At 40.4% G+C, this 26,494-nt stretch overlaps 4 protein-coding genes across 5 annotated transcripts; 2 read left to right on the top strand and 2 right to left on the bottom strand.

Moving 5' to 3' along the window:
- Positions 1-1,468: 1,468 nt before the first annotated feature.
- LOC103712105 (uncharacterized) lies at positions 1,469-7,055 on the top strand. Its single transcript, XM_089929431.1, has 3 exons — positions 1,469-2,494; positions 2,593-2,882; positions 6,679-7,055. Exons 1-2 carry the CDS (start codon positions 1,650-1,652, stop codon positions 2,846-2,848), a joined length of 1,101 nt encoding a protein of 366 aa, XP_089785557.1. The 5' UTR covers positions 1,469-1,649; the 3' UTR covers positions 2,849-2,882; positions 6,679-7,055.
- Positions 7,056-7,396: 341 nt separating this feature from the next.
- Positions 7,397-25,351, bottom strand: LOC103712102 (Tetratricopeptide repeat (TPR)-like superfamily protein). 2 transcript variants are annotated; one of them, XM_008798507.6, is made up of 6 exons: positions 25,145-25,349; positions 23,009-23,133; positions 22,070-22,316; positions 9,842-13,534; positions 9,686-9,760; positions 7,397-9,101 (listed from the first exon to the last, which is right to left on the bottom strand). In XM_008798507.6, the coding sequence occupies exons 1-4, from the start codon at positions 25,254-25,256 to the stop codon at positions 13,311-13,313; spliced, it is 708 nt and encodes a 235-aa protein (XP_008796729.1). In that variant the 5' UTR covers positions 25,257-25,349; the 3' UTR covers positions 7,397-9,101; positions 9,686-9,760; positions 9,842-13,310. The 2 variants fall into 2 exon arrangements, with proteins under 2 accessions (XP_008796729.1, XP_088573805.1); XM_088717679.2 differs by lacking the exons at positions 7,397-9,101; positions 9,686-9,760; positions 9,842-13,534 and adding an exon at positions 20,339-20,542 and having other exon boundaries at positions 25,145-25,351.
- LOC149767880 (putative galacturonosyltransferase-like 3) lies at positions 9,992-11,565 on the top strand. Its single transcript, XM_089929430.1, has one exon. The coding sequence runs from the start codon at positions 9,992-9,994 to the stop codon at positions 11,009-11,011; it is 1,020 nt and encodes a 339-aa protein (XP_089785556.1). The 3' UTR covers positions 11,012-11,565.
- Positions 17,054-19,139, bottom strand: LOC148714227 (uncharacterized). The gene is made up of 4 exons (XM_088717680.2): positions 18,814-19,139; positions 18,607-18,737; positions 18,453-18,528; positions 17,054-18,354 (listed from the first exon to the last, which is right to left on the bottom strand). The coding sequence occupies exons 1-4, from the start codon at positions 18,989-18,991 to the stop codon at positions 18,140-18,142; spliced, it is 600 nt and encodes a 199-aa protein (XP_088573806.1). The 5' UTR covers positions 18,992-19,139; the 3' UTR covers positions 17,054-18,139.
- Positions 25,352-26,494: the final 1,143 nt, after the last annotated feature.

Here is a 26,494-nt window from a genome sequence, read left to right as displayed (position 1 = left end):
TGCAAGAACGAGCATTAAACTGGCTGGAGAAACACTCTCGGCCACAAATCTTCGGATTGGAAATGCAGCAAACTTGCAGTAGGAGGCAAAATAGTGAGGTTTGCCAAATTCTGTGGGGACAGGAGGGAGGTTTGATCAGTTCTTCATGTCGACAGAACTACAACTCGGTGGCTGTGGCTCCAAATACGAAGTTCGAGCATTCATTTAAGTTCGGCCAATCCACGTCAACAAGTCTCTTTGGGGTTCTGCATCCTTGCGGTTTCTCCAAAAATTTTTCTATGAAATGTTCGACAGTGGTTCCATGATTAATCTTCAAAGGAAGTTCGTTAGCTTTTTCATAGACGGTGATTGAAACCCGGAGATCGTCAATCTATCAGTGGCATGCCAATCAATCATCTCGCAGGTTGTACCCGCTAAACCCTAATAGTGTCCTATCAAAAAGAAAAGCCCTAATATTTGTGGTTGAGCACTTTTTGTTTTGACAAAAAAAAAAGAAAAAAAATTTTCGCCTACACTTTTAACTTAAATATTTTACTAGAGAACATATGGTTGGAGGTATCATGGACTATAGTTCCAAGCAAATGCATTAGGATGTTGCAATGTTTACCTAATAGGTCAGAATAAGTGTATACCTGACCTTTTAGCACCATGCATGGCAAGTCGGGTTATTCGAGAGCGGAATTTTAATTTTGCCTCTTGAAAATTTAGAAAATGGGAGATTTCAGGAGATCATTTGGACATGAAAGGGTTTTGTTCCAGCAACAGGTTTCTATGAGAGGCAATGAGTCGGTTTATAGATAACTAATAAATTCAAAAACTGTTATAATTAATTTTTTGGTACAATAAAATTAGTTTTTTAAAAATTTTATTTTTAAGAAAAACCGATGGTGCTATTTGGCATTATTTTTATTTTTTCTATATTAAAGATAAAATAAATAAAATTTTATTGATATCTTAATTTGTAATGTATAATATATTTTATAGATTTAATTATTTCCATAAATATATATATATAGCGATGGCATAAGCGTAAGGGTAACGATGCTACAGATAGTAACGATGATGATGTTTGTACAATATCAGCAACAAATAATGGTGATGAATAAATTAGAAGTAATGATATTAATGATAGTAATAATGATGATGGCGATAGCATAGCATGGAGATGTAGATCATATGATAAATACAACCATAGTGTAATGGTGATGCTTCTTTATTTTAAAAGTATTTTTTAGAAAGAATAAAAATAATTTTTAGAGATAAAATAAAAAACATCAAATATATTCTTTTCCTCTTGGATTCTATTTTTTTTTCTTTCATGGTTTCAGAAAAAAAATGCAACATTCCGCTTGCAACACCTTCCTTTTTTCCCAGTGAGAGAAAAAATAATAATAATAAAAAAAGTAGTTGCCCAGCACCCGCGCACCACTCCCCTTTGAACTCCGGCAACCCAACGGCCAACGCAAAACAAAAAATCCCTACTCTCCCGTCTTGTTGACCGAAGTTTCTGCCACTCGATCCCCAACTCTCGCTTTCCCTCCTCCTCTCTCTCTCTCTCTCTCTCTCTCACACACACACACACACACACACACACACACACACACTCTAAACCCTTCCTCTCTCCTCCTCTCTCTCTCTCGCCGCGTGCCATGACACCTCACCTCTCCTCCTCTTTTCCCGTCTCCAAACCCCTTCCGACCCACCCCCATCAGCCGATCCCAAGAACACCGACGCCCCAAAAGCCTATCCAAGTCCTCAACTCCACCATCCGCCACCGGAGGCCCCACCACAACAAGATCGGAAGCCCCGAGCCCCCATGGCTTGTCCTCCCTCCCCCCGCCCTCGCAAACCCCTTCTCCGGCGAAACGCCGCCGCTCTTCGACTTCCAGCTGAAGAGCCCCGCCACCGGCATCCCCTTCTCCCTCCGCCTCGTCCAGTTGAGGAAGAAACGCACGAGCTCCCCCCGGCCCCGCTCCTCCTCCTCCCCCCCGGCCCTCGGCTCCGTCGGCAACGCCGTCTGGTCCCTCGCTTCTCTCATGGAGGAAATCCAGAGATCCATCCTCTCCGAAGACGACGAGGCGGAGGACACCGCCGAGTGTGTTTCCAGAGATCCCGGCGACTCCATCGTTTGGCTCTTCCGGAAAGTCTTCTCCTCCTCGCCTAATCTCGCCGTCGGCCTCCTTGTTCTCATGGCCAAATTCTTCGTCGCCTCGGTGGGGACGGAGAAGCCGAAGGTCCTCGCAGCCGTCGCGGAAGAAAGGAACCTCGACGGCCCCGATGCTTCGAAACCCGGTCCGCCGGGGAGTTACGGGCGCCGCTGGTCCGACCTCGGAATCCTCGACGGCGCCGAGAAGGCGGCATTCGACGATCGGTGCCCCGACTCCATGCGGCGGCGCATGGCTTACGAGAACATGATCGCCAACGAGAGGACCAATTCCCTGATCCTCTCGAACTACGCGCAGCTCCTTTATCAGTATGAGAAGGACTTCGATAGGTCTGAAACCCTATCAATTCGCTGATCCTTGATATCCATATTGGCTCTTACATTCTTTTGCTAATGTAATTTTTTTTTTTTTTTTTGGTGGGTGGCAGAGCGAACCATTTCTTCCGTTGGGCGGTGAATGCGGAGCCGGCGGATGGGGAGGCGATGAGCAGGTACGCGTTGTTCCTGTGGCGCGGCCGTGGAGACCTCGAGGGGGCGGAGGAGATGTTCTTGGAGGCGATACAGGCCGACCCAGAGAACGACTACCACAGGAGTAATTATGCCTGGTTCTTATGGACGACCGGCGGACAGGATACTTGCTTCCCCTTGGAAGCTAATGAAGAAAGAGATTGCCGGGAATTGTGACTCCTACTCTTATGGTTCGAGGTTACAAAGGCAGGTAGGCTTTCTAATTCTTTGTTTTCAATTAAACAGCTAGCTATTAGTCTGGTTCATGTTGGGGTTGCTGAAGAATTGGAAATCTTGTAGCCTGGATGTAGGGGATTTGTTTCATTCATTTATTTATTCGGTTCATTTCATAAAGAACTAACTTTTGTTCTCTCGTCTGATTAGCCACTCTAGAGCTCTCTAAGTCTACTAGCATGTGTGTTCGATTTTCAAATAATGTTTTGGTTTACAGTTTTCATCGAGCACAAAACAAGCTGCAAATCCTGTTGTTACTTCCTTTAAATTATTATTTGTATAAAACTTTTAATTATGATATGGTCTTGATGCGGAACAATGTGATGCAATATATGCGACAAAATCTTGTCTAAAATCGCATATTAGACAGTGTACCTGCGTTGCATGTAGTTGGATCATGTTGTTTCATATTCATTCATAATTAGGTGAACAAGGATTTAGTTAAGATGAAAAGAATCAATATTATGTTCTTGTGTTAAAAAAATTATTCATTCTATTGATAGAGCTAGTTAACAGAGATGGCCGAGTTGGGTGGGTTTGGCTTTATGTTTTACTAGCAATCAGACAAAAACCAGTAGCAAAATGAAACCACCATCTTCATGGAAAGGTCAGATATGATTCAGAAAAATGATCAGTCGCCAGTGAAATGATGCTACAGAAAATATTGAGCTGGTCTTTTTTCTTGTTTGTTGTAGCCTCACATTACTGATATAACATTGCTAGGATGAAAGCCAAAAGATATGAAAGCTGTACAGAAATAAAAGCATTAAAAGGAGTAAACATGAACCATCTTTCTAATTTAAACATTTTCTGCACATGCCGAGCTATAGTGATCTTTCTTAGCTTTGATATCTACAACTAGCTCTCATGCCAGTTTATGATTATTACCATATAACACATAGAAGAGCGGGTCATTCTGGCCATTCATGCGCTGATTAATTTTGTACCATATAATTGTAAAGATTTACTCATTTGGCGCAATCGGCTGTATGTATTGACCATTGATGGTTATGATAAAAAAATGTATGCAACACACATGAACATAGAGATTGCGAAACATAGGGGAAAGGAGGCTTAATAGTTGCAGCAAATTATGAGTTAATGTAAAACAAATGCCTGCACCATATATGAGACAAACACTAACAATTTGCAGGGATAATGTTAACATATAGGAGAAGGATGGTAGAAGAGCTAGAACTGTAAAACATATATACATCTCTGTCTGGTTCCTTCGCTGTAAATTTGCCGAACGCTATCATGCAGCATACAGATGCAAGTAGAGATTCGAGTTTTGGAATGCATGAGTCAAGGAACGGTTTGCTTCTTTTGTAGCCAGTCTGCATGGAGGGTCAAATCCATCACCTGAGATACAACAATTGTAGTTTGTTTTCTTTTCCCCAAGTTTAGAAACATGTTATTAAGTTGGAAGTTGCAAAGATTTTTAAATTGGCAAATAAAGAAAATAAGGGCTGGTTTGGTATTGCTTTCTTTTTTCTGTTTCTGTTTTCTGAAACCCAAGAAGAGAAAATTGTACTGGACCAGAGTCGGTACCATGAAAACCTTTTGCTTTTTGAAGTTGTTTGGTGAAAATCTCCAGAAGCTTTGGAAGGAAAGATTTATCTATTTTAGAAACGAGCAACAAGTAGCAGCAAGGAATAGTGGAACTTTGGTACAAATGCTGTCTTCCACATTTATCAGCATGTCAGATTTTGCTAATTTGTAGGAAAAAAAAACAGAAATGGTGCCAAACAGATCCTAAGGAAGTCATTCAAACATAGGAACAATTGATCAGTAAGATACAATTAGGAAAGTGCTGAAAAGATGCCCAAAATGTATGAAAGAAATTAAACTATGATTTTGATGAAATTGAAGAGGCAAGCAAATCTTGGTTGTGGTTAAGAAAAAAAAACATATATTTAATGTAATTTAGAGAAATGCCAAGTTCTGTTTGACAATAACAGTTCATGGATTCATAAGTGTGACCAAATTGGTGGCAAAAGGCTGCTAGTATTTATGCCATGACATAGTAAGAAGTCTAGTTAAACATATGATTCTCTATATATCTGTATACCTTCTTGCTCTTCGCGACATGTGAGCACCATCCTCAGAAGCTAGTGCAAACAGTTGATTGCCTGTCTTTTAGAGCATGAAATGAACAAAGTGAATATTAATGAAGAATATGATCTGCAAGAGGAAAAAGAAGTATAAGTATGAATGCAAATATCTTGATGTTGTCTTCAGGAATGTAGACTTTGTAAAGCTTAGATGCCTCCAGATTGGAAGGCTTAGAAGAACATTAGGAGTCATAAATGGATGTGTTCTTGCCTTCAATCACAATCTCTATCAGATTCCATAAATTATGTAACATACTCTGTAAGACAGGATAACAGAATTGAATTCCCACTCTTTAAGTACCAAGTATTTGAAATTTTCACGAGCTCATGCATTTTGAAAGCCAAAAGTAGTTTCCCGGAGTATGCAAAACCATTTTTATGTGCTAAACAGCTCAGAAGATCTACAATTGCGTGTTACATTTACAGCAATTAGGTGTCACACTTGAGCTTAGGAGTCAGCTGCAACTTCTGTTTGTACTGTGTAATCCTAAACTCCCAATCCTCAAGTTCATCACATATTGATAAGCTGTTATAATGACCTAGGATCTCATCCAAAAAAGCTAGCCGGAAGGTGTATCTGGGTTTCTTGGTTTTGTATAAGTATAAAAGATCTATCCAATGCACAACCAATGTGGGACTAAACCCGATTGTATGGGTTCTCACATGCTCCCCTATTTAAGCGTGGGTTCTCTCACCATATTAGGGATCCAGATCCATTCAAATCCAATCACATGGCTTACAAATCTAATTACAAATATCAAGATCAGCTCGTAGTTGGTCCAATGGGTTCAAGCTACAGTATCTTCTAGTCTACATGGATCGTAGGTTGGGTCCACTCTAATACAATTAACCTAGGACATCCATCACTCAGAAATGTTATTTGGGTTTCTTGCCAGGTATAAGTATCCAAGATTTACCTAGTGCATAGCCAATTTGGAACTTAACATATGCCCACATAGATCGTCACATACTCTCCCCATTTGAGACTTGGGTCCGTGCTGCGGTAACACCTAGTCCACATGGATTATGGACCGAGTCCACTTTGATACAATTTTAACTACCTAGAATATTGCTGAAAAAGGCTAGTTAGAAGATATTGTTTAAATTTTTTGGCCCTATATATATATATCCAAGATCTACTCAATACACAATCGATATAGAGCTAAACATACATCTGCACGAGCCACATATAATCCCTCTTCCTAGCTTAAGCCTTAGCGTCGTGGCCAGGCTAAGATTCTAAATTTAATTAAATATAATAAAAAATACTAGAAATCTAATCACAAATATTATGATCGGTTTGTGATCAGCTTCAAAAGAGACTGTAACATGGGCTATAAATCAAGTCAGCTTTGATATTATTTGTAACAATTCAAAACTTTATCCAAAAAGCTTGTTGGAATGTATTATTTGAATTTATTGGCTTGTATAAATATTTAAGATCTCTTCAGCAAATAACCAATATGGGACAAAACACATGCCAGTATAAATTCTCACTCATACTTGGCATCTATTTAAGCCCTAACATCTTTGCCAGTCTATAGGTTCAATTCTAATGTCACACCCTTGCATCTGACTTACTAAGTACTTCCTTGCTTTAAATTGTATTTAGGAGCTTTACCACCTCACTGTCGCTTTTTTGTTGTTTCATGTAATCAGAACCAAAGAGGCCCATGTACGCCCTGTCTGCCTATGCAGTTTGGATTTGACAATCTCTTCAGGCATTCAAATATTACAAGCTACAGCTCATGGTACTAGGCAACTAGCCTGAACAGGTTATAAGCCCCTTCAACTCCTTACATTGTGACAGCTTATAACTTTCTTGAAATATTGATTTGTAACTATTCTACAACATTATTTCGATCATTAGCCATTTGTTATTCCTCATAGCATTGACTTGAACGAGGGGATTCTTCTCAGTGATCCGTCAACAGTATCAGTATAATTTGAAAGGATAAATTGTCATTGGTAGTTAACTTGTCATGTTACCCTAAAGAAGCTCCCCCTAATAAATCTCAATGTGTTTCCTTTCCTTACCTTATTTTTTTCATTAGTTTTATCCAATTAACTTTATCTCTATTGATTTATATTTTTCTTTTGATATGCGTAAAGTTTTACCCAAGCATTATGTGTTTCCCAAAACCGAATTATCGCAATCACCACTTCGCACATTCTTTATATCACAATCTAAAAACCCATCAAGTCAACTTGAAACTCGATGAGCCAATTCGACCCTGCAAGTTTTCCAGCTGATCCTGTAGGAGACTCAGCTTATGTAAACTCAGGTTTTTGATTTAGTCTTGACTCGGCTAACTCATCGAGTTATTTGAAAGTTGTTATGACAGTTGATTTGATACCATGTTTTTTTTTCTTCAAATTTTCATCCAAAGCGAGTGAATAGAGGTTTTCTTTTAGTATATTCAGTGTGAAAAATCTAATAGTACAAATGGAAAGTACAGGGTTGTGGCTTCTATTCCTCATCCACTCCCAGGATCCTAATGCCTATCATGCGTTGAGGGAGTCTTGCTAGTTGCCCCCTCCAAGTACTCAGACATTGACATACAAATAATAGTTGGCATGTCAAATAATCCTTGATCTCTCTTAATTTTTCATTTTAATCATTTAATTAATGTATTGATTGTATGTTAACGATAAATTATTGAATTAGGGTTCTATGTCCCAAAGTACATTAATATCTCTATTTATATTTATGAAAATCAATATTGAATACCAAGTATATATATTTAAGAATGCATATATATACATATACATGTATATATAAATGTATGTATGTTTGTATATATGTATGTATGTATATAGTCTATCTCTTAGTTTCTACATACTTCTAATGTTGGATGTGAGTTCTAATTGGAGGAGCCAAATATTAATTAAACCTAATAGCTGTTTAACATGCGAAATTACATGAGTGTGTATATATATATATATGTACACCTTTAATTGAAGCCCCTTTTCAAACTTTAAAGTAACAACTAGCAGAAAACACCCGTGATGAACAAAAGTGGACATGCATGATATGCGAGATAAGGGATAAAGACATACATGGACAGCCATAATCCTAAAAATAAAGTAAAAAGGCTGCTTAGTGGAGAGAGTCGTTCTCTCTCTTAAGTGAGTGGATGCCTCAATCTTTCAGAAGAGACTGAGATATCATGTAGGGCTTTGATCGAGAGAAGTAAGTAACATCATGGAAGGTGTATTATTGGGTGAGAGGTCGGTTACGTGGTTAAAATAATAAATGGGGAGGAAGAAAGCGAGAAGGGGATTCCACCTTTGATATACGAAATTGTTTAGGGTCAGAGACAGAGGCAAAATGATGGCGAGCAAATATCAAAGCTCATCAAAAATTCCAAACTAAAGGCTCTGACTTAACTTCTAAGCATTTTGAATTGACGTATCATCCACCTTGTACATTTTTTAAAATATGGAAGAATAGTATTCATCCTTTACTCCTTTAAGATTCAAAAGAAGCAGGTGAGATATAGTTTCACCTTAATTTATCTAACAGTTGAATCAATCACATCAAGGATCACAGTCAAAATTCCTTCAAACTCCTCTTGTTTTTTTTGAAGTTATATTTATCAAGCCTTCTCCTTGTTTAGAATCAGTCAAATTACTATTACTCCGAAACTTGCACTAGAATTTTCCCAAAAACTCTATCCACAGCTCTTTCTGTACTTCTTCTGATACCCATGCAATATCTTTCCCAAGGGAAGCAAACAAAGAAATGGTCACCCTCGGTGAACTAATCAAAACCTACCACCTAATTCGTAAGAGTATACATTACTTAAAATGGAGGACACAAACAGGGGCATCACAACAGCTATAGTGTCAGGTTGCTAATCAATCACCCAAAAGCCATGTTCAAGGACATCATCCACAGAATAGAGAAAAAGAAATTAGTAAAACAAGTTCATATTGATGCTCCAAATGCAGGTATACTCCAAAAGCACTAAAGTCGAATGCTACAAAACAAGGAAAGGATAGAGGCCAGTTTGCTTTGGGTTACCTCTTAACACCACTTGCAACTTTTCCATCACACCATAGCATTGCATTGGCTTTTCCTGCCAGAGTTGATGGCATAGAGAGGAGGAACCAAGTTAAACCAACTAATAAACTAGAGCAAATTGTTTAGGATAATCATAATTAGTAGATTAAAGCAATAATAAACTGCTTCTAAGAGGAGGAGGACAGACCGACACTTGGAGGAGAGGGAAATATGGTAGCATGATAGCATCCGAGCAACCAACTTGTGGGCCCTACTTCATTTTTTTAAATGGATTCTTTGATATTGGGCAAAAGCAAAGTATTGTGCCACATTTCACGGTCCATGAATCCGGTCCGGATAGCAAAATCTCGAAGCACGAAGTAAAAAAGTTCCCTTTTACCGGCGATGATCGTGGTGGTGCCGTTAAATGGATGCCGCTTTTCTTAATTTGGAAAAACGTATAATAAAAAGGGAGCGTATCCAAATTCGGAACGGAACGGCGAGTGGGCCGATTCACAGTCCGGATTCATGGCTCCCGTAACTTTATTTTTATGTATGATTATTACTTATTATATATATATATATATTATTTATTATATAATAACGGCGGGCCCTGCTTCCTTAATAACACCGCCAATGTAATTTAAATTTACCCCGTACCGGCTCGCGAAAGCGACACTATTCCGTGTGTCGGGTTTTGGCGAGTGGGCGTCAATTTCATCTCTTTTTCTTTACCTAAAAAAGAAAAACAAAAATAAAATTAGAATAAAGAGGAAACCCTTTTTTTGTAAAAAAATAAAAAAGTTAAGAAAAGACCTGAAAAACACGTTTTTTTTCTAAATATGAAAATGTTAAAAAACGTCATGCCAGCCTGTCCACCTTCCAACCCCCTTCCATTATTATCGTTCTTCAATTCTGCTGGGCTTCCACCCAATCCCCAAACCCGGAGGTAGAGAAAACCTCGCGATGCTGTCACCGCCGGAGGTCCTCCGGTTCCTACTCGCGATAGTTCTGGTCACCGCCGGCAATGCAGCGGCGGCGGAGGTGCCAGAGTTCCGGGAGGCCCCGGCTTTCCGGAACGGCCGGGGGTGCAGCGGCGCCGCCGTCTCCCCCACCATCCACATCGCCATGACCCTTGACGCGACCTACCTCCGGGGATCCCTCGCCGGCGTGCACTCCGTCCTCCAGCACGCTTCCTGCCCGGAGAATGTCGTCTTTCACTTCCTCGCTACCGCCCCCCGCCGCTTCCGACGCGCCGTCGTCGCCGCCTTCCCCGGCCTCCCCTTCCGCATCTACCGCTTCGACGCCGGCCTCGTCCGCGGCAAGATCTCGACCTCCGTTCGCCGCGCCCTCGACCAGCCCCTCAACTACGCCCGCATCTACCTCGCCGACGTCCTCCCCCGCGCCGTCCGCCGCGTCATCTACTTCGACTCCGACCTCATCGTCGTCGACGACGTTGCCCGCCTCTGGGCCATCGACCTCGGTCCCCATGTCCTCGGCGCCCCAGAGTACCGCCACGCCAACTTCACCTCCTACTTCACCGACCGCTTCTGGTCCGACCCCTCGTACCCCCTCACCTTCTCCGCCCGCCGCCGCCCGCCGTGCTACTTCAACACCGGCGTCATGGTCATGGATCTCGAGCGGTGGCGCGCCGGCGACTACACCAAGAAGCTCGAGTCCTGGATGGAGATCCAGAAGAAGGAAGCCCGGATCTACGAGCTGGGTTCGCTGCCGCCGTTCCTGCTGGTGTTCGCCGGCGAGGTCAAGGGGGTGGAGCACCGGTGGAACCAGCACGGTCTCGGCGGCGACAACGTGGAGGGGCTGTGCCGAGACCTCCATCCGGGGCCTGTGAGCCTCCTCCACTGGAGCGGCAAGGGAAAGCCGTGGCTCCGCCTTGACGCCGGCCGGCCGTGCGCCCTCGACAGCCTCTGGGCCCCGTACGACCTCCTCCGCCGCAAGGGCCGCGACCTCCTCGCCGAAGGTTGACCGGCCGGCGACCGCTGCCGCTGATCTCTCGCTGCTTTCCTGGGATCACCAATCTTCTCTTTCTTCTTTTCTTTTCATCTCTACTACGGCGAGGAAATGGATAGATCGGCCAATGACCTGGCGAGACGGCGAATCGGAAAGCGATGAAAAAGTATCGATCGGGCAGACAGCTGGCAGGCAAAAGCGACGGCAGGTATTCGATCGGGGGCGACGCGGGTCTGCGTCGGTGGAGCCGCGTCCGGATTTCTTTAGAAATATAAAAAATTGGATGGTTTCCTTTAAGAACAGGATTTATATGATTTTGGATCAACGTATAATGATGCGAGGATGATGTACATTTAGGCCTCGTGGATTAAAAGCTGGAGAGGTGGTAATTTATGCGGAAATAGACTTTGTGAGAGGAATATATAGTTATAGGCAGGGTGGGAGAAAACTATGTGACAAAAAATTTGTTATTTTATTCTTCCACAGGACAGCTGGTGGAAAAGATGGGAGTGTTTTGTTGTTCTCAAATGGATCAACTCTGTTTCTTTATTTAGATATGAATTTATGAATTCAGGTGCTAACTTTGATGAGACAGAAATGAATTCTTTTTGGTTTTGCCTGGATTGCCGAGAATTATTTCTTTGGATGGAATTTGATTCCGTGGCTACGAAAATGGAGAGGATAGATGGTGGAGAAGGTGCGTGATTCTGGACTCCAGGAATCATTCTTTGTTTGTTTAACCATTGTTGATTAAATTAAGTTCATTTTGATTGTTATTCAACTAAACTTAAGCCCACTCGCATGACAGATAGGATTTTTTTTGTGCCAGCACTGGTTACACCAAACCACTAGAGCCAACATAGGGAATGGTTGGCATAACTATTATTGGTAGTTTGCATTAGGTTGGATCGCATTCATGTTGGGTCGAGTTTAGAGAATAGCATATAAAACCTAAATTATCCAATCCAACCCGATATTAGGTCAAGATCCCTCGATCCATATCTATCTATGTGTCTAAATCTAGGTCACTCAAAAATGTTTTACCCAACATAGCTTGATCTAAATTGTTCTGTTCTACATAGAATTCTATCTTCGTGATCCTAAGGTCGAAGCTCTAACCATACACAACTTATTTAAAATTTAGGTTAGAAAATTTGATCCACATCTGAACCAAAAAACCCTTGACCATAATCCCGAATAAACAACATCCGGCGTGGTTAGGTTTTGTATCGGGTCAATTTTTGCCATCCCTAACTACCGAACCACGATTTTGTCGACCAAGCAATGAAATAGTTAGCAAACATGGTGTAGTTCCTCAGAAATAAAAGCTGAAGGAGAAAAATAGAGGCTCTTTCTACACTTCCACAACCACTACTTGCATGGTGACATACCAAGGAACCTTTCCTTGGTAACAAAGAAGACCCAACCTATGCGTGGAGCTCAAGACTAGAATATAACCTTTCCTCAAGGGAGGCAATACATCCTGCCCTCAATAGTTACCTCACCAGAATCCATTCTAGCCTTGGGAGTGGAGCTGCTAATAACTCTGCAGTTATTAATTGAGAATTCAGAAGGAATTCAGCATATTGATAAACTTTTGAACCAAGTTATTTCTCAAAATCAAATGGCTTGAACTCGATCAAATGAAATAAACCTGAATGACCAAAAAAAGAGTCAGTCAATTTGCTAATGTAGAATAGCATGTCATGTGCCCATGAGCTACTAAATTGAACATAAGTAGAGCAGTTGTTAGGTCCAATAGAGATAAATAGAAATAAAATTTCAAAGACATCTAATATATTTTAAATGGATGGACAAACAAGACATATAAGGTAAAGATAAAAGAGATGGATCTCCAGCTTCATTAAGTCTATCCTCGACTATATCAACTTATTAACAGCTGTTGGAAGAAATTGACCATAATGCACAGCAGCCTCCTTGTGTAATTCCTTCAGAGTTTGTCCAAGTAACTTTATACAAAGCAGAAATCCCTCACATCGAACAAAGGCTTGTCCATGTCCTTTCTTCATTTATTTTCCATTACCGAAACCTTTCGAGCCAATTAATAAAATATGACCTTTCAGTTAAAAGGAACAGAAACAATGCATGTTGAAGACAAGCCATAATTATAAGCACCAGACTTCCGGATTGTATGGCAAAGAAAATTCTTGCCCCTTACCATGAAAGGATACTTGAACAAAACCTTGGATCTTTTTTCATTAGTTCCTCTATGATAAGCTGGCCTATGGAAAGATGGGAAGGAACCGAGGATGTGGCTAGAAACAATGATGTGAAAAACATCACTATGGCATGGTTATCTACAACCCAACTCCACTCTTCCTTCCGCATTGATTGTAGTATTTGTACAGAGCTTTTGAAGATCAATATAGCCAATTATGGTGTCCTCGAAAACAGCATCTTCCAGTTTAGCATCATTGAAGGTAGAGCCTGACAGCACAGCGTTCTTAAAAACTGCTCCCTGAAGATTGGCCTGTTGAAAGTTGACCCGGTCTAGAACTGCATTTGAGAAGTTCACACCTGCAGCAATGAAGAAGAGAGATACAACAGAAATGGTAATTGCACTAGGTTGTTGCTGATACCATAGAACTGTAGCTAGATTAGTTTCTAACAACTTAATTTTATCTCGAAAAGGCTCCAAATTGATTTGAGGTACTCCCTCTTCCATTCATGGATGGAAAGAAAGATTTTTCTTCATTTCCTCCAAGCAAGTCAGAAACAACCCAAGAAGAAGACCGAGCTCACTCAGAATTTCTTGAGAGCTGAACCCTAGAAAATCGACCTAGGAGCTTAGGACAGAGGTTCATATGCAAATATCAATTCTCTTATAAGCAGGTAGATCCTTTAAAAGCTCATTACATGGTTCTTGTGGAGTAACGAAGATCCCTGTCTACTTCTCTCTTATTTTAATCAGGTAATTATCATGTGCCCTACATGAAGATGTGGCAACTTTACAAAGCATGAGCTAAAACCACCAGTTATGAAGGAAGTTTAGACATCATTAGGTCAAGGGCATTTCTAAATGGATTAAACCCGAACCAAGTGAAGTGGAATAGTGATATGGAATCAGCAAATGCCTTCAATACAAGGGAAAGTTTATAACATAGTTGTAAGAAAGATTTGAAGTCTCAGCGGGATGGGGGATGTCCGGCCGTCCCGTCCAGTTTTTGTGAGAAAAACGGCACCAGGACAAAGCCGAGACTCTGAAACTCATCCATGCGACGAAAGAAGAAGATAAAAGGAAAGAAAGAAAGGAAGAAAAAAGAAAAAGAATGAAAGGAAGGAAAGAAGGAAGAAAAGACTAAGAAGAAAAAGAAAAGACAAAAAGAAGCAAAAGAAGGGAAAAGAAAAAGAAAGAAGAAGAGAAATGAAAGAAAGGAATGTAAGAAAAAAGGGACAAAAGAAGAAACAAAGCAGATATAGATGAAAAAGAAAGAAAGAAATAAAGAAAAGGAAAAAAAATGATAGGAAAGAAGAGGAGGCGAGAGACAGAGGGTACCTACAGGACTCTCGATTGGGATTGCCGCCGGAACAAGGCGGGATAGTGGGGCATCCCATTCCATGGAGAAACAGGGATACCCCCATCCCACGGAATTTAAAACCTTAGTTGCAAGGGTATCAATGTTTTATAGCTAACAACGGTGAACAGAAAAACCTAAAAATAAACAAAATGAGCAAGAAAAGATTAAAATGCTAAAGTGGATGTGCAGCAGACTTAAGAAAGATATGTCAAGAACAGTGTACACCGGCAAAAATAAAATTGCATGACTGTATATATAGAGGTGGAGCACGGACTAAAATGGTAAAAGCATATGCAAAGAAGATCAACCGATAAGGAGATGCCATGGATTTGTATTTAAAGTCCATATGTTTGGTTCCCCTTCAAATCTCAACTCTACTTTCAAGGCAGGCTAGGAGCACTTACCTCTCTATGGACTAATTGCCAACTTCATAGAATATCTAACAACCTCTCCAAGGGGTGGGATTCAATTGTAATGACTGTCAGCTGGCACCTATGCTCAGAGCAAAACCAATGCATCTTCATGAGCAATAACATCATGCTTGAAGTAGCGAAGTAGCCATCAAATGTGCTACTCTCTTTAACACCTGGACCAGCTACATATCCCCTAAGATGGCTGCTGCATTCCTCCACTAACCACCTCCTCTCTTACTTGTTGTCATCTCCCCTCTCTTCTCCACTTTATTCTCCCCACCCCTGCTCTCCTCTTGGACTTTAAACTGGAAGTCATTAGCCGACTTTCATTTTCTTAGAATTTTTTAAATGGTGATGGAAGTAAGGATATGTGAAGGACCCAAAGGGTTGGTACTTGTACAGACAATGATAGTAAAGGTTATGCTTACAGATAAGGGTAGGGACTTAAATGGCCACCATCTTTACTCTGATCTAGAGCTTCAAACACATGTATATTAAGTTCATCACCTAATTACCTTGGTTTGCTTGTGTGCTATTTGGTCCTATTGGTCTACTACAATATTATCATCTTGTTGCATATTTTACCCTCCTAAAATCACTATTTACATATATATGCTTCAAATCACTCTGTTTTTGCATGGATACCCTTTACATTAGATTTTTGGCTGATAAAGTTAATGCATAAACATGCTAAGTATCATTGGACACTATTATACTTTTATATTAATATGCAAAAAAGTTAACATTTACTTTGTATTTAAAAGAGCTATATGTTTATATATATTTTCAAAGGTATCAAGGCAAAGGATAAAGAATTTTATTTAGTGTTAGCTTGTGTTACCAGGACCTTGGTGTCCAGCTCTAATATATATGTCAGATACATATCTGAGTTAGATACACATCAAACACTTGGGTACTTATCAAATTTTGTTACTTGCAGCTTCTAAAAATTGCTAGAGTTGAACATTCGATTAAAAAGTTTGACCCGCTACAATGGTATTAAAAGTGAGCTATTATTCTTACTAGAGATTGGACAAGAATGTAGATACTAAGATGATTTTGCAAAACATCATTTCTCTAAAATACTTAGCTAATTAGGAAGTTTGGATGAGAAACATGCATATTGGAATAACTTAACAAACAATATATTTCTAATGCTTTCTTTCATGCAATATATATATATATATATATATATATATATATATATATATATATATATATATATATATATTGCAATATAGTTAAAATTATCATTTCTATGTATCCCCCATATCTTCTTTTTTCGTCTTGCTGAATGGCCACTTGGACACGTGTCCAAGTTCGACCTTGTGTCCAAATCCATGCAACACTGGCGTCAGCCTTATGCTATCACATTTCAATGTTAGGACCCAAAGTGGATACTTTGAAAACAACTTAAGGTTTCTCCTTGTCTCCCTGTGTTTTTGTTGAATTGCATGGTGGAATCTTTCCCTCTACCTTCCCTTGGCCTTCCCATGAGAATTTCTCCCTTCATCTATTCATTAGGCTAGATAAAGAATAAATTTGCCTCTTCAAAGAGTTATTTTAATGTGAAGTCAATTTTTTGCCGGTCTATGTATTGTTTTAACCTTCCACTTACTCCATTTCCCTCTTTAAGATGCTTATGAGTTATGAGTGTTTGGAAAAGCTTGAGGATGATACTAAGAAATTCCACCTTGTTAACTAGGAACCCATTTGCAAGATCAACTTTGAGGGTGGAAAAATTTTAGAAGTTGGAACTCAGTCCTTCTTTTCCAGCAAATCTGGAGGTTACAATTGGAACCTAAAATAATTCAGGAATTATTATAGATATTAATTACAACTCAGAAAATACTAATGCAAGAGACAAGGTTCGCGGTACCGATCGTACCGACGTACTGGTCGGCTCCGGTATCGGTACGGTATCAGTGCCGAACCGAGCCGAACCGATACCGTACCGATAGGGCACATTCGGCCTGGTTTCGACCCCATCGTCGTTTTTTTTTTTGGAGTTCTTTCACTTTTGGATATTTTTTGGATATTTTTATGTTTAAGTTTAAGGTTAAAACTAGATGATGCAACTTATTACTTCCAAATGATTCAAATAATGAGATGAAGAACATAAAAAATTTTCAAATTAAGATACAATCAATTACATACATTTAAAGCACTCTCGAATATCTAAAATCGGGTCAAGTGGCGATGCTTCTCGTCAATATCTGGATCATCAGCATAATATGGAGGCAGATCAACCCATCTCTCTAACCAAGCGGTATTGTAGTCTTGTATGCTCAATCCTCGAGGAATGCGCGTTGGGTCATAAGAACTCTCGGATCTCTCGCTAAAGCTTTGGCTCTGAGAGGTGTCTTGATAAGGGGCCCATCCGAATATGCCGACACCAAAATCCGACCCGTAAGATCCTCCGGGCTGCGCAGAGTAGTAGCCACCGGAAGATGACTCCGATGCACCATATCCATAGGCTGGCTGAAGCCACGGATAATAGGAAGACTCGGAACTTGATACATCAATGGATCCGACTCCACATGGGAGGTCATCTGCAGCTGCATCCTGGCCTCTGGAACGACTTCGAGGAACTCTTCTTCGATATGCAATGGTATCTGACCGGCCTATATCAGACGGCCTACCGTGGTCCGTATCTTGTGTAGCATGTGTAAACTGAGACTCACCGGTGTATCGAAAACCTCCCTTCGGCTGTGTCTCATAAGTAGTCCTCCACTTCCTCCATGGCTAGTAGATCCATCACCACCAGAACCTTCATCGCTGCTGGTCCAAGTCTCCTCCTCGACACTCTCCATTGGGGCCCTTTCCTTTCCTTTTCTTGTTTGCTGAGATTGACGCCCTTCTGATCGAGTCGACTGGGTAGTAGAGCGTCCTCGTCCTCGCATTAGAGGATCATCTCTCTGAACGGAAGCGTCGTACCAGTCATGCGGTGACTGGCTCCCCTCTAGCCACGTCATATCAGCTGTAGGAGTGCGTGGAATGTTGCGCTCAGCCCATTGCTGTGGATCGACCATAGCCTCGGTGGCTATGATGCTGGCTGGTCGTCGAGGCGATCCTGGCTCATCAAGCTTGGGCTCCTGTTGCTAGGCCGCAAGCCAGTCGAGCATAAGATTATCATCATCATCTGTAAAAGTCCTATAGATAGGATCTGCATACTTGAGCTCCACTTCCTCCTAAATGCATTTTAGCCTCAACCGCAGATTGTAGTGCACATAAACTAGGTCGTTGAGGCGCTTTTGTGTCAAACGGTTCCTCTGTTTGCTGTGGATGAGGCCGAAAGTGGACCAGTTGCGCTCACAGCCACTCGAGAAGACCGTTTGGAAGAGGATCCGGAGAGCTATCCGCTTAAGATTTTTTGCGGATCCGCCAAAATGAATCCACCATTCAGCTGCAAAAATATTGAAGATAATTACATTTTACATATATGATGACCTCATAGTTGAAGATAATTCAGATGCAAAAATGTCTTGCAGATTTGTATTGTACCTGGATTCATAGTTGTCTTGCTCACGACAGCTGGTCGCTGTCCAAAGCTATGACTGCCCTCTCTAAATAATTTAGTCTGTGGAAAGAAGCTTGTTGTAGTATGTCAATAATATAAGATCCGATATATTTACATATGTTACTAAATCATAGTTACCTCTTCTATACATAACGCGGCGACTTCTGGATCAGGCTCCATCTTATAAATAACATTAAGCAGAGCATGAAGAAGTTCATCATCCATACCAATTCTACTCTCGTACTGAAATCGGAGATTTAGATAGTATGCTGCACATAGATGACACCATCTTAGTATAATTATACAAATATATCAATCAGTATAATTATCAATATTATCGCTTACCTGCTAGATGCAATTTTCTATCCATTTGGACTCCCCACCACCGCTCAATGATGTCGATGTACTCCTGGGCATGGGCTACATCTGCCTCCATGATCTGAGCCTTTGCCTTCTCCATCATGTGATACAAAAAGCCCATTCTGGGGGTACCTCTCGCTATCCACGGCCCGCAGCACTTCATATAATGGTTTGATAACCTTGACTATTGCATTGGCCCGCTGCCAAAATGACTACCTGCTTACCAAGTCTTCCATCCTGCTTCTTTCAGTGCCGGCCTGGGCATATCTACTTTCCTGCCACTCGGAACTAACAAACATCTGATGTAGGGCTCCTTTCTTCTCGATAAGGCTATCAAGTGCAATGTAATTCGTAGCAAACCGTGTGACTCCTGGTCTAAGAATTTCTCCCCCTGCATACTTTCTCATTAATGAAAGAACCCAAGTATGGCTATAAATACACCTGGTGATGCGTTGGGCTATCTCCACCGTATGTTGCACCCTACGGATCTTTCCAATATCCATCAGGATGAGGTCGATGCAATGTGCAGCACATGGGGTCCAAAAAATTTGTGGTCGCCGCTCCATCAAGACCTGCTCGGCCAACTTATATTGCGGCCCGTTATCAGTGACGACCTGCATGATATTCTCCTCTCCAATCTGATCAATCACCTTCTCCATAAGTCTGAGGATGTATGAGGCGTTGTGCACCTTATCCGAAGCATCAACTGACTTGTGGAAGAAGGTCTTCGTATCACAGTATGTCAGAAAGTTAATGATGGCCCGCTTTGTCGGACCGGTCCAACCATCACACATCAGAGTGAGCCCATATGTGGGCCACTTGCTCTTATATGAGCCAATCCAATTCTCTAGCTCCTCCTTATTGTTGTCAAGAAGCTCACCGTAGATGTCCCTCGGGCCTGGAGGATCGACACCGGGACTGGCAGACTGTATGGCAGAAATGGCAGACTTGTAGTATGTATTGTCTGCAGTATTCGCTGGAATGTGGCTGAAGTGGAATCAGGATCCAATAGCTCGCCACATATCCTTCTTCTTCTCCTTCTTCCACATTGTGTCTACCCTTTGCTGCTTCGAATCTCTCCTGGGGAAGGCATGCGGATCTATATCATGAATTGACGCACCTGGTGGAATCCCTCCGGAAGACTTCTTTCGGCCACCAAAACCACCCAGGATAGATGCAATCCGGCTATGTCCTCTGCCCTCGCCCTTCCTGACTGAGGTTGTCCTTTGAAACTCTGGATCTTGTCTGCTTCCACCAGAACCGGCGCCCGACTCGAAAAACGAGGGCCCAAATCGAACCCGATGCCTCGCCACCTCCTACTGCCACCGATCATCCAGACTCGCCCGCATGGCAGCCTGGATCTGTGCCTCCTCCTCATCTGGACCCTCGACCTCCTGTGACTCCATCAAGTGATATGAAGGTGCTTCTGCAGCTTGGCGTTCCACCTCCGCTTTCTGCTTGGCAGCCCTCTCCTTGGCTGCTTTGATCTCAGCGAGGTTTTTCCTCATCAGCTGACGGGTGCTCGGTGGGCACTCCGAGCATGCAGATATCTCACGAGAATTACCGATTAAGTGCTGCTTTAATCTGGTTACTTCTCCTTTGAAGCACTTGTGGCAATAATTGCACTGAAACTAGTGCCGTTCACCGAGCATCTTCCCATGCTCCCAGCCAATATTACGCCCTTGGGGTTGCCCTCTCCTTGACGGCTCCATTCCTACAACCACATTAATTTTTTTCAATTTCTATTTTTTTAATTAAAAATTAATGTTTAAATTTTTTAATTAAATTTTAAATTATATAAATTCTGTAAAAATAAAAGTTAATGTCACCATTAACATCGTCCATATATCGACAACAAATAAAAAATTCAAGACGAAATGGAATCATTGAATCATTTCCTTTTTTTGGCCATTTTTGACTTAATTTTTTTAAGCAATTTAAATAAAATATTAAAAAAACAATGTAGGGGAAAGAAATTTCACCTTGTTTAGTTTTTGCTGGATTTTTCTTTAAGAAAAACGACGCTCTCCGACCTTTCTAATTTTTTTTCATGTCTTTGTCTTTGCCTTTCTCTTCTTTTCCTCCTCCTTTCTCTCTACCTTTCCTTCACCTAAGCTGATGGATTTGGCTTCAGCATTCGGTCGGCTTTTATAGCCAACCGTTGAGGCACTGTGGCACTTTGAAAAGTACCACTGTGAGCCACAGCACGGCACTTTTGAAGTGCCGCACAAAGCGGCACTTTCAATTGAAGTGCCGCACAAAGCGGCACTTTGAAAGTGCCTCTAGTGTGGCACTTTCAAAGTGCCACAGCGCTGGCACTAAAATCCAGCACTGAACCGGTGCGAACCGGCCAATCGTGTTCCCTACAAATGCACCGGTTCGAGCATGTACCGGTGCGAACCGGCTCGGTTCGCACCGGTTCGAGCATCGAACCGAACGGTTCGGACCCATATTGGGTCGGAACCGTTTTATACCCCGGAACTGGACCGGTGCCAGTCGGTACCGGTCCGGTTCGGGCTGAACCGACCGGTACAGGTCGGTTCAGCAGACCCTGGCAAGAGAAAATTTTCAGATTTGTTTGTGGTTCAATGATAGCCCTGTGTACAAAACATCACTAATGTGCAAAAGAAGAGACGACATCAAAGCAAGCAAATGGAAGTTGCGTTTCATGCACCTAAAACACTCAAAAGAGCACAGATCTGTAACATGCAGTCACATATATTTCAGTTTCTGAGATGTGCTAACTTAAAAAATGATTTAAACCAAGGATTGAAGTCTCAGTATCTTACCCGTCCTGGATTGATCCCTGGTAGGAGCACTACAAGAACAGGTAGGGGTAGAACAGAACAGGCTGGAATGACCACTAACAACAAGAGTCTGGGAGAAAAAATTAAGAATATTGTTTCACAGAATACCAGGCCATCCCTAGTGTTTGGATGCAAGCATCCCGGTCCATCCCGACCAGTACCAATAGGGAGAGTTGGGACATCCCAGCCCATGAGAGAACAGCACTCCGAAAAGTGTCTTGGGTACCATTTTCTCGTCAAAATGGAACAGAACTGGCAGGACATTCTAGGAAGTGAGTCCTTGATTTAGATTTAGGTTACTGAAATTTCGACTATGTTCAGAAATTTCATTTTGACAAGGAAACCACCTGAATTTCACCATGTTTAATATTTCTAGATGTCAATGACTATAACCACTGAGTTAGTGATGCTGAAAGATGGAGGTGTTTTGTTACCTTTAAAACTTGCACCAACAGCATAAGCCTTGGACATCACAACTTCTGACATATCAGCACCATCAAACTTTGCATCTGACATTAGGGCTGCTGCAAGAGATTTCCCTTTCAGATTTGACTGGTCATTTGTGTAATCACAAAATCGAAGATCGATTGGTTTGTCATATACACCATTTGCTTGACCAATCGTGTTCCCTACAAATGCACGTTCACATCGATCTGGTTCTGTTGAAAGTGGAGGCAGCCTCTACAAAACAAATTGAAAAGATATGAACAATAACATCGATAGATAGAAGTACTAGTTGCCTAACAGAGCAGGAACATGATTAGATTAGCCTACTTCTCAGTTTGATAGTTTGGAGTATCTGGAAAAGACTTATTTTGTTCATGACAAACACTTTTCGCTAGCCATTAATGATGACAGAACTACTCAGCAATGACTTAGCTTCCAAATTAACAACTTCGTAAATGAATATGAAGAAAAAGATTCTTGTTTTCAACTTAATGATAGGGCATAAATTTAGTAAGCATAGTCATGATTTCTTTCTCATGTGCATGTCCATGTGCAAGAACAGGTAAGTACAACCATGTTTCCGGGCTAGCAACATAATACATGAAAGCAAATACACCATTTCATAGCAAGTGAGCATCTTTGACGTTGTCCATCTATGTGCTGCACCTGCCCCCTTGTTTTGACCTGACAAATGAAGGCTTCTGCCTCTGTATTACCCTCTTCCTATACTTAATAATTTTTAAGGATTAAAGAGGGTCAAACCCTTTACTATATTAGCATGTAGTCCACATATTATGATGGAGAAAGGCAAAGGTCCAAACCAGACTGAAGTTGTGCAAAATAGTCAAAATTGGAGAAAATAGCAATGAGTGTATGCTCTGCAAAGAAATATTGGCATCTAATATACCAAATGGAACATTTCTGACCTGATTTGCAGCAGCAACAGGGGATGCAGTTGTAACTGCCCATGCAGCTAGCAAGCCACAAGCAACATTTCTCATGCCTTTAAATGAGGAACAGTGTTCCATAGAACTAGAGCTTTCCTTAGTTGCTGCATAAAAATCAAAAAAGGAAGGGGAAAAATTATGCTTCATTAAATTTTGCAGTGTTTGTAAAGACCTATGATAAAACATGACATATAACAGCATACGAGTGTCCATAGATTCAGTTCAGCACTTCCTCTATGATTGAGGTAGAATTAGAATTCATCTTCCATTGTTTAGGAAATTGTATGCATAATACTGTTATAAAGCATAGAATTCTTGTGGTATAGTTATGCACTAGAGGTCCACAGAACATTATGACGCAGACTTTGATGTTGCTAGCAAGGCCCAGCTAATGATGATTCCAGTTATGGGTGTTTTGCTAGGACAGAGACAGTAAATAGGATGAAATATTCACATATTAATCATCTCAGATAAAAACCAAAGACGTAGATGGACTACTTATCATCGGAATTGAATTATGCCATTTTGTGCCCATGAGAAAATTCAAGGACTAGCACGATACAAATAACACACCATATTGTGCCAATATTTGCCAAGCACTAGCACTGGGTAGTGCTATTATGCTAGGAAAAAACCAACTTCATGTTAAGGCTGCTCTCACTGCCTTTTAGTGAAGAGGAGACATCATTCAAGCATCTCTAGCTTTCTAATACAAAGGCCCTGTACATGTACAGATTACTATCTAAATAAGTCTAACAGATGATATTAACTAGCATTTCATCAGAACAATCAAACAAAAAGGAACACAAATTATAACACTAGAAGAATAGGAACCATATGATAACTTATAGATACTAAATTACAATAAGGGAGCAATCTACATGTATAAATAACAAAACCAATGTACAGACAGTAGAAGTTAAGAACACAGTACACCTATACCATTATCTCTTGCCTCATACCTTGGTTTATGACATTAATACATTACAGCATCTGCTGATACTATGTCATATGCATTCACAGTGGCAGCAGAAGATATGGACCTTTTGTATTATGTGAACAAGAATAGGGTTGAACACATAACAAGATTACGAAGAAAGTTGTTGCAGGACATATGTCCAAAAGTTAATAATATGGACTAATGAGGATATCAAAATTGATGGCCATAAGATAACCCAATCTGGTCATTTAGCTTGGATCTACCATATGAGATAATGGACCAACAGGCTAAAACTGATTGCATAGAATTAGAATGGAGGTGGACGGACCAGATAAGCACTCACGAATATCAAACTTAGAGGAACGAATTACAGCACAAGGCTGTAAATAGGGTTAAGCATATAAACCATTGACTAATTAAACTTGAAGGTCATTCTTGTTTGTTGTGTTCAGTTACTAAAATACCTTTTAAGAATTGGAACTTGACTTAATTTTTGTTGGTCTTATTTCTTGGATAATTCCATGACTCCCCAAAAATATTATATCGATCAGTAACTAGATCTACAAATCGATCATGTTCTTGGGATTCTGGATTCATACAATCTGATTTTAAAAACATTATACTTCCTCTACATTAACAGTTGAAGATAAGTGCAAAATTCCGACACATTTATATATTGCTCCCCTTCCTCCTCTCTATTTCAGTGTACAAAACTAATTTCACTCAAAACCCTTTTGCATAAAAGCAATGTGATCATCGTAGGACATAGCTCCTACCAATTACATTACTCAGCGGCAAATACAGAACTCCTTCGATACCAAAAACTAGATAAAGAGGAGTGTTTAAATAAGTAAATGATTAGGTTTTGAATACCATCAATGGCAGGAGTTCCAGTCCCCTCGAACAAATCGATTGTCTTCCTAATTACTTTTCCTTTTTCTTGTCAACGTTATTAAAGATACAAGGATTGCATCACAAGATCTCTTCCTCTAGAAAGTTCCAGGTTGGTCACCATTTCTCAAATATCTACTCGTAGGTCTCCAGTTTTGAATTTTTGAAAGGAAATCGAAACGAGGATTCAAATTTGACATCATCAAACACATACTAAGGCACAAAAAGAGGAGGAAAAAGGTGCTAAATTTCCACTATGCGCTGCTTAGAGTAATTATTCCTACCAGAGCACTGGATTCGAGTCCGAGACCGAGATCTGGGGGGCGGAGGGCGAAGGCGTTCGGTGGAGGCGGGATGGAGGCCGGAGCCGGCGCCGGGGAGACAGACGGTGGCCATGCTGTTCGAGTATTTTTCTTCTTCTTTTTGTGCCTCGATTCCAAGCGCGCCGGGATTTGGCCGCCTCCGTCGCCCGCGCTTCGTTCCATCTTATCGCTCCCCTCCATCCATCTAATCCACATCAATCCTACGTGGCGAGATCAAACATAAGCGGGGCCCACAGGGGCCTTCCATGCCTTTCATCTGGCAGCAGGAGAGAGTCACGAATGAACCGCTTATGGGGTCAGGATTATTTAAAATAATAATAATAATAATAAACGAGATGTTTTGTTAATTTTTTTTTTCCATATATATGATTTTTTTAAAAAAAATTTAAATTTGCATGTATACCCGCTTCAAATTTATATTTATTTCTATACCTTTATAAAAACACTAGTTTTGCATAAATGCCTCTAATATAACCGTTTTTCTAACGCCGTTAATAAAAACCATATTTATTTTAATTAAAAATAAAATATAATTTTGCAATTACTTTTTTGTTTCCTATCTGATCACCTTATAAATATTTTTTTTTACACATCTACCCATTAAGGATATTTTAGTTATTTTAATTTGAAACTGTTAATTTTTTAACGGTGTTAGATGGTATGGGTACATATGAAAAGATAAGAATAAAAAAAGAAGCAAAATAGTAAAACAAGTGTTTTATAATGGTATATATGCAAATATCACTTTTGGAAGGGTATTCATGCAAAATTCGATATTTACGAGGGTATTCATGCAAAAAAAAATTCTTAAAAAATTTGTCATTATTGAAATTTGCAAAAAGTATTATTTAAAAAAGATCAAATTAATTTTTCTCCTAGAATATTTTACATTTGCTATCAAATTTAAAATCATATGATCATTTCATACTTTAACTTGTATCGGTTATACATGCATCGAGTAGGATAAATGTACACCTTCATACGAAGGTATGGGTATAAATCTATAACATATTACCATTTCATATAAATGTGAAAGTAAGATGAATTTTTTTTTTTTTTTCACATGACATATGCATCTACAAATTTAATTGCGAGGTTTCTTTTTTGCTATGAAAAAGAGAAGGAAGAAAAGAGCCAAGAGTACTTAGAGGAATTTAGTAAAAAAATTCATAATTTAAAAGTACTTATAAAGTATTGAGATGATTATACTCGTACAAAATACTTTATATACATGAGATAAATACATATTTTATACATGCACATAGTTATCATCATTTATATAAAAGTAGGTGCATGGGTGGCAATCAACAT

This window comes from Phoenix dactylifera, chromosome 3 (assembly GCF_051530095.1).
Source record: "Phoenix dactylifera cultivar Ajwa chromosome 3, Ajwa_hap1_PhDact_Kaust_v1.1, whole genome shotgun sequence".
Taxonomy (NCBI): Eukaryota; Viridiplantae; Streptophyta; class Magnoliopsida; order Arecales; family Arecaceae; genus Phoenix; species Phoenix dactylifera.
This window is presented reverse-complemented; position numbering and strand designations above follow the sequence as displayed.

Coding starts and splice junctions, on each gene's coding strand:
- LOC103712105 (XM_089929431.1), top strand. CDS start 1,650: ATGACACCTCACCTCTCCTCCTCTTTTCCCGTCTCCAAACCCCTTCCG. Junction 2,495..2,592: donor TATGAGAAGGACTTCGATAG/GTCTGAAACCCT, acceptor GGTGGGTGGCAG/AGCGAACCATTTCTTCCGTT.
- LOC149767880 (XM_089929430.1), top strand. CDS start 9,992: ATGCTGTCACCGCCGGAGGTCCTCCGGTTCCTACTCGCGATAGTTCTG.
- LOC148714227 (XM_088717680.2), bottom strand. CDS start 18,991: ATGAAGTGCTGCGGGCCGTGGATAGCGAGAGGTACCCCCAGAATGGGC. Junction 18,529..18,606: donor CCGCGTTATGTATAGAAGAG/GTAACTATGATT, acceptor TTCTTTCCACAG/ACTAAATTATTTAGAGAGGG. Junction 18,355..18,452: donor CAAGACAACTATGAATCCAG/GTACAATACAAA, acceptor ATATTTTTGCAG/CTGAATGGTGGATTCATTTT.
- LOC103712102 (XM_008798507.6), bottom strand. CDS start 25,256: ATGGCCACCGTCTGTCTCCCCGGCGCCGGCTCCGGCCTCCATCCCGCC. Junction 23,134..25,144: donor GACTCGAATCCAGTGCTCTG/GTAGGAATAATT, acceptor ATTTTTATGCAG/CAACTAAGGAAAGCTCTAGT. Junction 13,535..22,069: donor TGTTGGTGCAAGTTTTAAAG/GTAACAAAACAC, acceptor TCATTGCTGCAG/GTGTGAACTTCTCAAATGCA.